Source organism: Prosopis cineraria, unplaced genomic scaffold, assembly GCF_029017545.1.
Source record: "Prosopis cineraria cultivar Desert tree isolate PC_DT_omini unplaced genomic scaffold, ASM2901754v1 PC14, whole genome shotgun sequence".
NCBI classification, from domain to species: Eukaryota; Viridiplantae; Streptophyta; class Magnoliopsida; order Fabales; family Fabaceae; genus Prosopis; species Prosopis cineraria.
The window spans coordinates 3,791,044-3,804,043 of NW_026555345.1; the positions used below are offsets into that span (position 1 = coordinate 3,791,044).

Here is a 13,000-nt window from a genome sequence, read left to right on the forward strand (position 1 = left end):
GTAGAGCAACTTCATTGTTTTTCACTTGCCAGGATCAAGTGTAACATCTATAATAACTCCTTTGTTGACGTCATCATTATCAATTAAGTAATTGTGATTATATAACGTGTGTATAAAGCAACCATATTAAAAAGGAGCCTATTCTTTTCACTTGGTATAAAAAAAAATTGTGATTATACAAATTTTAATCTAGCAACAAAAATCTTTCACAAGAGAGAATCAACATTGGAATAATGGAAACCACCTTCTGAGACAGTTTAGGAATGTAGCGAACATTGGAAACCGCCTCAAGGTTTATATGATATTGTTTCTGATAACCAAAAACCAAAGGGTTAAGAATAAAGCATCTTCGGAAAATATTCTGCTGGGTTTAAAGTCAATAAAACTTGTTGACAATCCAAAGCTTCCGATCAACCTTGTGGATTGTTAATTTCAACTATGCCTACAGCATTCCGTCGGGTTCAACTGTATAAAGAGATGATTCATTATTAAAGCATTTTCGAGGCTGCCACAACAATATTGTTTCGTTGTTGCCTTCACATCCTTTTATATTTCAGCGTGGCAAGAAGAATGAACTATTTGCTGATTTTAGTTTTTCACAGTAGATTATACTAATACCTTGTGTATTTTAATTCTTTTTGGTTGACTATCAATAGAATTGATCTTTATAAAAAAAATTCAAATTTGATTTGCAAAAGCTTCTTAATGATTCTAAGTTAAGATCAATAATATCATTTTATATCATATTTTTATTGCCACATATGCACGTTGCCCCCCATCTAAAATTTCAAAATCTGCCTTCGCGTGCGTGCGCACACCAAACAGATGGGTGCTTGCACCATTAAAAAGGCTTTAAAAAAAAAAAAAACTAATGGACCTAATTCTCTGCTTACCAAATTTGATCTACAAAACATATAAGAAGCTAGTCCTGATGCATCTATTTCTCAACCTACCAATTTCTTTATCTACAGAACATCCAGGAACTTAACCCTACTTTCTTGTCGCCAAATACTCGTCTCCGCTGCAAAAAATAAGCCATTCGTTGCATACAATGCATGCAGCAGACATATGATCTTGATTTGAATTTCTTATGGGCATCGAATTACGTTACAAGTTTAGCCACACCAGTATAACTCTCTGAAGCAGAGGTTGAAAATCCTGAGCCAGTAATATTTGCAATGTGATACGTTAAGCTCCCATACTATGGGATGGACAGGGGTGCTGCTGATCAGAATCATCTTTAGTATAGCCACTTGATGCTAACAAATTGATCTGCAAAGGGGGAGAGAGAATCAAAATTTGACCTCGAAAAGCAGGGGAAAGTGGGAAGGAAACTTTTGAAGGTAAATGAGAATGGGATTTTCTTTCCTCGTATTCGGATGGAATGGTCTGACGAAAAAGAATAATTGTCTCCATTTTCAGTTTTTCTTTCCACAAACTGAATGGAAAAATAATGGGTCCCACTTTTTCTCCCACTTATTAATCTATGCTTTTCTTGTGCCTCATTTCTTTCAAAGAAACTTGCTTGAGAGACTCCACGGAATAGGATCATTGAGATTGGGATGCTCTCAAATAATGAAATAAGAAATTAAGCTTGATATTAACTTACCTTAACAATTTCAGACTTGGAAGCTGGACGCATATAGGCTGCTAACACGCTCATATTGAAATCCTGCATGTAGCATTATTGCAAGATTAAAGGAGAACTTAATACTGGAACTCCAATGCAGTATACCATATATTATGGACAGTTGAATATAATGACAGGAAAATAAATGATGCTGTCCAATGAAGTTAAAAACAATAATTATAAGAATATTTATAAAAGTAAAACAACTATTTCCAGCTTCATGGCAAAGAATTTGCGACTGTTGCATAAACCAGTTAGACTAACAGTGACTCAGTTCTAAGTATACGCAGTACAACCCCTGCAACTTGTTTAAAAAGTTCTAAAATAATAAAGGGGAGGCCATCACTGCCAAATTCTCTTTCAAGTAGTTTATCAATCAACAAATTCATAAATTCCATAAATGTTTAACGAGAAATGTGAACAACTTGCAATCACATGCACATATAGATTTCTGAATCTGACAATAGAAGTTGAGCAGGCCAACTCAAACTCAAGGAATGTGTGAACTGGTGTAAAATAGTAACTGCCAGGTTGTGTGGCATTACTCTCTATAAATGGCTAAGTAAAAGAGACATGTGAATAAGATTCACGTCCATAGGCGACTGAGATGCCCCAAAATCAATGTTGTTTAGTGCAAACTCACACGAACACTGTTTTGCAATCTTGGGTCTGCCGCTGCAAACCAGAACTATGCAATCGGTTTTGCATTACCATAAAGATCAGCATGGATACAGTACTTTCAATGTAGAGTCTACGAAATCAACCTCAAATAAGTATGAGGAAAAAGCATCAAGAGCCATTGCACAAGTACAATGCATGAATTTGGCACAGGCAATAAAGAAAACAACCATCGAAGTACGCTAAGAGAACATTAAAAAGAAAGAAAACACTTGGGTAGGAAACAAATAATAAGAATGACTATAAACTGTCCAAAAAAAGTGAGGAAGCAGTCTAATATTTAGAAATCCATGTTGTTAGTCTCCCCCTTGAGAATGCTAACAAGGGCTGCGATTTCCCTTTATCAAAGAGAATGGTCAAGCAGAAAGAAACTTACCCTGAAAGGATCACCCCTCAAAGATTGAACATACATGGAACTTCCAGAACTCCTTCCCTGCAAAGACATATCGTTCTCATATTCATATAACTCTTCAGATTTGATGTGTTACGTGGTGATGATAAAATGTTTACATTTGGAATAAGCAACTGACATGCACTCTCTTTCTGATAGATTGAAAGCCCAGCCAAACTTTTTCACATTCAAAGGATATGGGAACCGGAACAGAAGAACTATTTTGAGCACTTGACAGCTATATACAAAGCTAGCCAAGCCAATAGAGCATTGTCATTAAGATGATTGACATACCTCGAGGGATATATCTCTCAAACGCCTTCCTGTTTGGGTACAGCATATACGAATCACTTGTTCATCACAACTCCCACTGATAATGTAGTCCCTCCCATTCATGTAATAAGAACGGGTGTAATTCTGAGAGCTTCCCGTGGAAGCAATATCAAAAGCCAAGTGGAGCCTACCATCAACGGCTAGAAGTTGTCTAACCTGTCAAGTAAAGGTTTACAAATTAGTCTGGACACCAAAATAATTTCCTCAATACTTCATAATCAACACGTTACCAAGCTAAGAAGTCACATGCATAAGTAATAACCACACAAAACTAATATGCAAGAAAGAAAAATGCACAAGCCCAATGAAAAAATGATTCAAATTCTAGGTAGTGCAAAGGGTTCCAGTCAATGACTATTACATTCACATACATGATGGAATAAGACATCATTATGAGGATTTAACTAAAGAAATCTTCAGAAAAAATACATGAGAAAAGCAATTAAATGAAGGGGAAGAAAGAAAGATGAATGACAAGAACTCCATATGGTTATCCAAGCTCCTGGAGACTTTTGCTACTAATTTCAAATCTAACTCAGATTTCACATGCAATGCATGGCTTATCTGAATAATAACACTTTGTATGTAATGTCCAGCAACACCACGCACTGTCAATTATGAGTTACCTCATTGTCAACAGCTGATGCAAGAATATATTGGTCATCTGGAGAAAAGCAGGCCATAACATTTCCTCTAGAACTTGAAGCAGTGAAACAAGGGTGTGTGGGTTTTTGTCTCAAATCCCACTTCTTGACATCCTGATCAAACGATGAAGTGGCAAAAATCGAAGGAGAATGATTTGCAAATTTAACTACATTAATATGCCCCTGATGCATATCAGTGAATACTTGCAAGCGCTTTCCATTGTTGATGTCATATAAAGCAACATTTCTTGAGTAACCACTCGCAAGAAATAGCTCATCTGCGGAGTTAACATGAACAGACGTCAACTGGTCAAACTCATCAAAAGTAACACAACCAGAACTGCCATATATGCCAGTACTTTTTCTTCCTACATGATGGATGTCATATAATTTCAAGGAACCGTTGTCCGAACCTGCTATAAGCTGATATGAATCAGGAAAAAGAAAGCATCAGATATAACCATTTTAAAAATTTAATCACTGGAGAAGCAAATGAAGGGAAAATAAACACACTGAACAATTTAGCTTTTTTTATTTAAATAAATCATTAAATCCAATCTGATCGTGACAGCTTAAAAATAATGATGCATAGTGCTTGCATACTCCAGTTATTATCTAAAATTTTTTAATCTCCCTTCAATCTAAAATACTTCAGCCATTGTGAGGTCCTAACAAAAGAAACTTCAAAATCTTGTAAGGGGTGTAGCAATCTAGGTTCATGAATGAGATGATTGAACATAATTACTTAAGCAGCTGCTACATTGCACTTAAAACACAATAACCAAGCTAACTACAATCTCTATGTCATCACTTTCCTTGCAACGAAAACATGCCTTGGAGGGATATTTCTTAAGCCAGCAGAGCCCCAAGACACTATTCATTGCTCCAAGTGATGGAATATAGCTCACAATCTGCTCGTTCTCATGGTTGATGACAACTACTTCACCATCTAAAGTCCCAAAGACCATCAGGCTGGAGTCAGATGGATGGTACTCAAACTGCCTTGGACGAAAGACTCTATCTTCACCTCCAAAGCGACAGCCAGACAGAGAAAGTGGACACAAGAAAGGCCAAGTTGAAGACCCCACTTTTGCAGCAGAAAGAGACCTAGCATAAAAGTGTTGGGACTTTCCAGAACGATATGATGCCCTGGACTTGAGACTCTGTACATTTATATGGCTTGATTTTATTTCACGGTTCTGTAAGATACGAACAATACTCTCCTTGTGCTTCCATCTGTATGGTAGATACTCAAAGTATTGAGAAAATGTTTCTGTAGCCTTTTCCTTGTCAATCTTTTTTATAGGTAAATTATCCAAGACTTTCAGGTTAGGTAATGAAGCTATCATAAATTCTCTGTAATGTTTCTCATAACAAATTGGCGATGCATGACAAGGCATATACTTCTGAGAAACATCAGCAGTACGCCTTGCAAAGGTGCCTTCCAACAAATCCTCTTCATCTTGATTCTGGAATGCAAAATGCAAAAGTTAAAGCTGAAAAGAATTTGAGTCACAGCTTCACTAATAGAAACTTTAGACCAAAGTAATTGTATAATAACGAGTCATTTTGATGCAATTAAATAGGAAATATTTAAACAACAATTTCCAAAATGCATTGCATGCATAATGTAAAATAAGGCATTCAGAGCCATTGACTAAATTTTACAATAATAATTGACCTAGGCAGAAGAGAATATCAAAATACTTATAGGTTATGACTAATATAATTATTTTATAAACCAAGCTATAACTATAATAATGAATTTCACAACTGAATAGGGTATCAATTAAAATAATTTAATCAATAATCCTAAATTCAAATTGTGAGGGGGATATCATAATATGTTCTTCTAATGAGAGTGCTTGATAGGATTCTTCTTAAAAAACCACCATATTGACACAGCATGTAAATACAATAACTTAAGATGCAGTTTGATAGTTGTCCTTAAATACCCTCTGGTGGTGGTTTTTTTTTTTTTTTTTTTTGAAGGGTGCTTATCATTTTTCATTGGATGCTCAAATTGCTTGCTGGGCATGAAGATGATCAAGTTTGGATGAATTTTATGAAGACTTGAATTGCGCTTCAAATATCTCTTTTTCATGTAGAAGCTTTTGAATATATAATGGTTTGCCTGTTGGAGATATTCTGAGATGCCATCATTTAGAAAAAAAGAAATATTTGTCCTTTAGGACACCAGACTCCTGAAACGATTGATTATATATTTGTTGGATGTGACTAGACAAAATCTTTATGTTCGCTTCAGAATGTCGCAATGTGAGGACAAATCTAGCTTCAGGCCATGCAATCATCTTGTAATATGTTTTAAGAAGTTTCTGCAGGTTAAAGACTGAGTCTCTTAGTAGTTATGATATTAGTTCTAGTGATCTGTTTCTCCCTGGTAAGATGTTTCATTGAGTTTTTGTTTCTGTCTCAAATGTTTCAAGAATATTTTCTAACAAATTGTATTGCTGGTTGTAGACTTTAGTTTTAATAAAATATGTCCTTTTATCAGGGGGAGGAAAAACTTTAAACACAGCAAATTGAAACCACTCTGCACTAAAAAGGACACCTACAAGAACAGGGGGGAAAAGAAGCCAAGTTAACTACCTCATTCTGAAGAGGCATCTGTCCATTCCACCTAGCAAAGACAGCTGACAACGCGTATCTTTGATGGTGACGTGAAATGTCAACTTCAGTATCACCTGATGAATCATCGATAATGCTTGAAGCATCATGATTCATAGCATCATCAAATGAATAAAAATTACTCAGTGGATTATCTGCACCGAAGGTATGATCCGTCAGTTCACTTGTGCCAATGCAGGATTCACTAATACATGGAACTCTCTTTGACAGAATGAAATCATCAGTGTCATTTGACCTCCCACTGGATGAAGTATACGAGGTCATAGCATCATTGCAATGCAACAAATATTGAAATCTAAGTTCAACCAAAGAAGGAAGCTTAGAGAGGGCAGCAACAGTTGTCCAAAGATTGGATATCTGTGTCTCGCACATTGAGAGGCACATTAGATTGGGCATGCAATTAAAGCAGTCCTCTTGGAAACTGGTCAATGATGAGCTGAAATCAAGATTAAGTGTATGCATATTCAGGAACTCCCCAACTAAGTTCAGCTTCCGGAAATGTGAAGACCTCAGTGTCAAAACTTGGCATGCCAAACCTCTTTGAGAGATATCCCTGAAGGTTAAGCCCAATATTAGCCAGAAAATGTCATATATGATACAAAAATGTTGCTTCAAAAAGTGCGCATGTGCCCATAAGGGCAATGTCTTTTGCTAGAAATGAACCACCCATGCATTTGATAAATTACTGATGTGCATGTCACTCAAGGGGATAAAGCATCTCATTTATAAACTGGACCTTATACAGAGTAGAGGGAATTTGTTGCAACAAATGAATAAGAAATCAGATTGCCAACAAATTATAAAGGTGAAATGGCAGTGTCCATTCTTTTTCAACATGAAACGTTTACTTAAATCCAATGTTTATCAAGTGTGGGTCAAGCTTAAAAGTTTTTTATCAAGCATTGCTCAAAAGCACGGGATTTCTAAATTGATCCCATTATATTTGTTCCAATATCCCAAAAATTGTTAAACTCATACATGATTGCTTTCTTAAAGAATTAGTGCACGGACATAATAGGTCACATACCAAGCCAATATTTAAAAACGTCTCAGATGTTCAATCACATGCCATTGTTTTGAAATTGCTAGAGTTTCTATAAAGAACTTTTATGCACTGATATTGATCTTTACGGTATTAAATTTGCTTAAAAGGTGAGATGTAAAAAGAATAGAGGTATCTACAACTAAACAAAGCAGAGACTATGTCACCTACTCTAATATAATAAAAGACAAGCACCACGATTTACCGCAAGAAATCTTTTCCAAATGACAAATCTTGTAGATCAACTACTCGAAGCTTTTGATTGATAGCACGCATCAATGATAAGGCATACTCTCCATTTAATTCAGATGTTGATTCATTACGTAAATCAACAGCTTCTATTTCAGAAGTATCAAGGTTCATGCACACATCAAGAAGTGGAGGAAAATCGATATCCTTTATGTCATCAATGAAAATCTCCAGGCAGCAGAGCTCCTGACAGGACTTTTTGATCTCAGCCTGTGCAATTATGGTCATGTTTAGCTTCTTATTCCCATTTAAAACATTAAATAGAAAATAAAAAAATAAAAGAAGGTAATAATCAATGAATGAAGAAACCAGGAGAAAGACATAAGGGGCTGTTTGAAACTGTTTTTATTTTATTGTTTTGAGAACTAGTGTTTTGTAAAATATGTTCTGAGAACAAAAAATAATAAAAATAGGTATTTTTTTCATTCTCCTTTGTTCTCCAGAACAATAATCACCGAACACCTAAAAGTTGTTTCCATTTTTCTATTCTCCAGAACAATATTTTATTTTTTTTTTGTTTTCCAAAACACTTTTTAATAACACATTACCAAATAAATTTTTTTTTCTCTTATTTTAAAGAACAAAAAACTGTTCTCAGAACATGTTTCCAAACAGGCCCTTGCAGTACTTATCTCAAGTAGAATATAAAAATTACCTTGAGTGCTAACAAACAACGTTCCTTGACAAGAAGTACATATCAAATAGAAAGAGACGAGAAGCAGAGATAAAAATTATTTGAATAACAATTGTTTTGAAAATCAAGGTTTCAGTGCCTTTGCAGAATATCTTAACGTGACATTCAATACATACCTTAAAAAAGCTTGACAAAATAGAACTGCTAGGCAAAATACCATGGCTCCTGCAAGAGCCGATATACCTAGAACCAAAAACAAATACAAGAGTAAAATATGCAAACGAGCAAGAGAACGCTGATCAAATTAGAAACTACAGACCTGATCAAATTATCAACCACTATGGAAACTAGGAACAATTCATTCAAACGATTGCCCTTTTGTGAAGCTGCTTCTTTCCCTTCATCCAACTTTTAATTTACAATCAACTTGTTGTCGCCCAAAAATTTCGGATTTCACAAGACAAAGCAAATAGTTAAAAATGCATGGGAAGAGGAAGCAGCAGCCGATTTAGCTACTGCTTGAAACGAATCCTACAGTCATAAATCTAAATGCTGGACACCATTCTCATGGAGCCTAATAAGTGCTCACACACTGGGAAGCGAGCATAATTCCTATAAATTTCCAGCGGAATTAAGAGGATTAAAAGTAAAAATTATTAATTATTTTTTTTGGGGGGTGGATTGGGCTGATGAATGCCATTAAGAGTCTTTGAGCATTCAGATTTTCCGGTTACAGTAAGACCGTCCACTTCCCCCAAATTAATGGCTAATACTTGAAACTAACATTGTAAGAAACAAGCTTCAATGCGAAGAATCCTTGCAAAAGAGTGCACGACAACGACTTGCCTTTCTTCCAAGGTTGGGATGTCGATAGCCATGGCGATCTAGGAACAATGGAAATGCAATTGGAGATCTAAGCAGTGATCAACAATTTCAGATATCAAAGCAGAAACCGAAAATTAACAAGGAAGATCGAATAGCCAAATGGCAATGACGGTTGGATGGTAAACCGGAAGCCCAAGCTGCGGAAGTAGTGAACGAGAATTGCAGCGCTTCTTTTTTTTTTTTTTTTTTTTAAGACACTTCGTTTTGCTTTTCTTCTAGTTCTCCACTCATTTCTTGTCCTTTTCCTCGCAGGAGACCCCGGTAACTGTCCAAAACTGATTCGCCAGATAAGATCTCGAAGAAGACCATAAGTGTTGGGCCTATGCCTATAACCCGATTGGGCCTAACGAATTAAGCCCAATTATAATCGAATGGAAGGGGCATTGAAAGTGCTCAGACCAATAGTAAAACCAGATTCCCTCAAGAGTCATGACTCACCATTTTTCTTTTTAAAATTTTAAAGGAAAATTTTCAAAAATTTACTTACAATGTATTTCGTTTCGCATTAAAAATACTAAAGTAATAGATTTAATGGAAACAAATAATTACTTAACTTAGTTCTAGAATTGGATATTTTATCTGAATGATATAAGAAATATTTTTTATGACAATACTTTATTTTTTATTTTTTGCATATTAAACGATCTTTATATCCATAAACATATATTTGAGACAACATCATTTAACGAGACCCACTAGCTTAAAAATTTGGGGAAAAAAAATTCAAAATAGTATACTACAATATAACGAAACACGTAACTTATAGAAGTCAATTATCTTAGATCACAACGCACGCTATTCACAAGCCAAATATTTCAAAGGCACGTGTAGATATTATGTTTCTATTCTTCTTGTCATTATAAATAAGATTGGAGTAAAGATTTGAAAATTAAAACAGAAAAGTCATTCAAAAAATTTTTAAAAAAAAAACTGAAGGAAAGAGAATGGGAAGAAGTAAAAAAGAATAGTCAAGTTGCATAGGAAAGGTTTGACTCTGTAAGTTTCATAAACCATAGCTTTTGATCTGAGGCTAGTCTTAAAACATGGTTCATAAAAAAGTCTCCACAATAATGTCCTTTTGTGTGAAGCCTATAAATCACTGATCCCTAATAATGTAAATTCATAAATCGGATAAGCGATGTTGCAAAGCACACTGATTACACGTGTGATGTGTCTATCATTTTTTCTGACTGCGCCGTACTAAATGAATAGAATAAAAAATAATTGCACACATATTAACTCGATTTAGATCATTTAAGTCACCCTCTTCCATGTTTATATATTTATTGAGCTCCCAAAAAAAAATATGAAAATTTGTCAAGAGATCAAATGGGAGATTTTATATAATTCAATCAACAAGCAATTTCGTGCACACCTAATGACATGCTTAGCCCTTAAATAATTGAAAGAGGTAGAGAATGAAAGCATTATAACCATATCTGAAAATGCCTTTTAGTGGCTAATTACTTGCTTCTGTTAAAATGGGGGTTTGGTTCCCTAAACTATACATTTTGCTTATTTTATTTCATTTTAACAGTATCATTTCGTATGCTAATTTAGACTTGTGCATTTTTTTAAAAATGAAAATTATAATACTTCGCACAAAAGAATCATATTTAAAAATAATCAAATTCTGTGCATTTAATAAATAAATAAATAAATAAGCATGTATGTGTAATGCTGAGGGACATTTAGTTCAATTGGCTAAGAAAATTAAATTAACTAGAGTTTCCAATTCAAGTTCATACCCTATATGTTTTTCAAGATATTAAGGGATAGGATCCAAATAAATAAATAATTACATATAATATGCATTTAGATAAAGATAAAAAAAATTCAAACGGACAATAAATTATATTTTTTCATTCTTTCTCTAATGCACTATTGTAAATAGTTTAAAAATATGGTGGCAAAAATGTTAATTTAAAGATATAATAGGTTAAATATTTTGGTTTTGTCTTTTGGGGTTAGAATAGATAGAGTGTAAATTAAATGTCTAATAACTTGATTAACTTATTTTAGCAGCTTAATTATACACTCATTTGAAGGGGGAAAAAATAGCTAGTGAACGGTAAAGCTTAATGGACTGGGAAAAAAAATAACTTTTTGATGTGACGAGCAAGAATTAATACTGTGGGGTCAGATCTATCAAAGAAAAAATATTGTGGAGTCAGACATTTAAAGCATTCCCAACTTGGAAACTTTTAGAAGTGAAGTTACTTAGCTTAAACAATTATGGAGACATGTTTCCCAAGTTAATTAACTGAATTTTTTTATGTCCATAATTTACCGAACCCCAAACCGAATAAGCAAATCAAAATATAAGCACATGGTTTGAGTTCGAATTCGAATTCAAATTCAAATTAAGGGTAAAAGTCAACTAAATTAATTCACCCATATCGAATCAAAAACAAACCAAATTCACCTACTAGTAAAATCAACTATGATTGATTGCGGAAAAATAAACTTGATGTGACCATAGATTGGATTTCAAATGTTGATTTTACAATATTAACAGGACTTTTGTTGAATTTTGAATTCCATTATCTATGAAAAATCAAAGGCGGGCCATAATCACCTTAATCAACATCCCAATGTGTCTTCTATCATTTCACTAGTATACCATGGATGTATACGAAAGGATAGTCCGCAAATGATATTTAATGAATTAAAAATAATAAAAGAATGAAAATTTAAAAAAAATCAAAATGGCCTTACTTAATATTTGGACAATAGTTACGTTCTCACTTGGAAAAGACGGCCATTTGTGTTTTTTAAAATCTAACGAAAAGTTTCATTAAAAAAGAAAATCAAACGAGAAGGGCTTCCTTGCCAAAATTATTTGTTGCTCGATAAAATTGGAGCTAAAATGTAATTTTAATTATTCAACGTTATATAAAATTTCAATTTGACTCGTTAATTATATAAAATATTTTGAAAAACTACAAGTATTGATCCCTATATATTTTTTAGCATGTTTTGATATTAGTTTTTATATTTTTATTTCATTGTTGCAAATCCTTAAGTTTCAAACACCTACAATATTAATCTTTATCATCATTAGGGAAATCAATGTGTACATAATTCTATTTAATTTTATTAGCGAGTTGATAATAAAATTATGATGAGTTAAAAAATATATGAACAAAATAGCTGCTAATATTTTACTCGTCCACCCTATGTGTTTTCTTCCTTATAAAGCTTCATCCACTACACATTTAAAGATTTTGATTCCATGTCATGGTTTTTAACTTTTTTTTTTGTATTCTACTAATTTTTTATACAACTCATCATAATTTTAACAAGTTAATATAAGAAGTAATAGAGTTTATACACATGTTAGCCACTATAAAGTTATCATGGTCATATAAAATATAAAGACTAGTATTACAAAAAAATGAATTTTAAGGGATTTGAAACAATAAATAAAGTATAGAGATTGATAACAAAATGTGCTAAAAGTTTAGGAACTAAAAATTACATTTTCCCAAATATCTTTCAAGTCTTCTAATTTTGACACCATTAGTATCAAATAATTTTTTTTACGACAATCATAATTATTTTGAAAAATTAAGCTTAACATATCAACATATATTTAAAAATGTTCTGTCAACATTCAAAAGTTAACGTTGGCATCTTTTATTAATGAAATTAATCATGCTAGAATTAAATAATTGAAAAAAGTATTTTATAAAATTAAATGATCAAAATAGAACATTGTATAAAGTTAGATGACAGAAAGTGCACTTTTGCTCTATATATATATATATATATATATTGTATACACATATTGATTCAAATCAACAAAACTTAAGTTAGGTCCAAAACCTTACTAATGAAGCTCAAGATACTTAGGTAGCTTGGT

General features: G+C 33.3%; 1 protein-coding gene across 2 annotated transcripts; it reads right to left on the reverse strand.

Annotated features, from left to right (window-relative positions):
• Nucleotides 1-716: 716 nt before the first annotated feature.
• LOC129293037 (protein DWD HYPERSENSITIVE TO UV-B 1) lies at nt 717-9,324 on the reverse strand. Of its 2 annotated transcripts, none has more exons than XM_054930840.1 (10): nt 9,097-9,324; nt 8,427-8,493; nt 7,573-7,826; nt 6,287-6,878; nt 4,510-5,145; nt 3,659-4,099; nt 2,994-3,188; nt 2,685-2,741; nt 1,610-1,672; nt 717-1,272 (listed from the first exon to the last, which is right to left on the reverse strand). In XM_054930840.1, exons 1-10 carry the CDS (start codon nt 9,126-9,128, stop codon nt 1,189-1,191), a joined length of 2,421 nt encoding a protein of 806 aa, XP_054786815.1. In that variant the 5' UTR covers nt 9,129-9,324; the 3' UTR covers nt 717-1,188. The 2 variants fall into 2 exon arrangements, with proteins under 2 accessions (XP_054786815.1, XP_054786816.1); XM_054930841.1 differs by having other exon boundaries at nt 8,570-9,323.
• Nucleotides 9,325-13,000: the final 3,676 nt, after the last annotated feature.

Coding starts and splice junctions, on each gene's coding strand:
- LOC129293037 (XM_054930840.1), bottom strand. CDS start 9,128: ATGGCTATCGACATCCCAACCTTGGAAGAAAG. Junction 6,879..7,572: donor TTTGGAAAAGATTTCTTGCG/GTAAATCGTGGT, acceptor CTTAACCTTCAG/GGATATCTCTCAAAGAGGTT. Junction 1,673..2,684: donor TGAGGGGTGATCCTTTCAGG/GTAAGTTTCTTT, acceptor TGCTACATGCAG/GATTTCAATATGAGCGTGTT.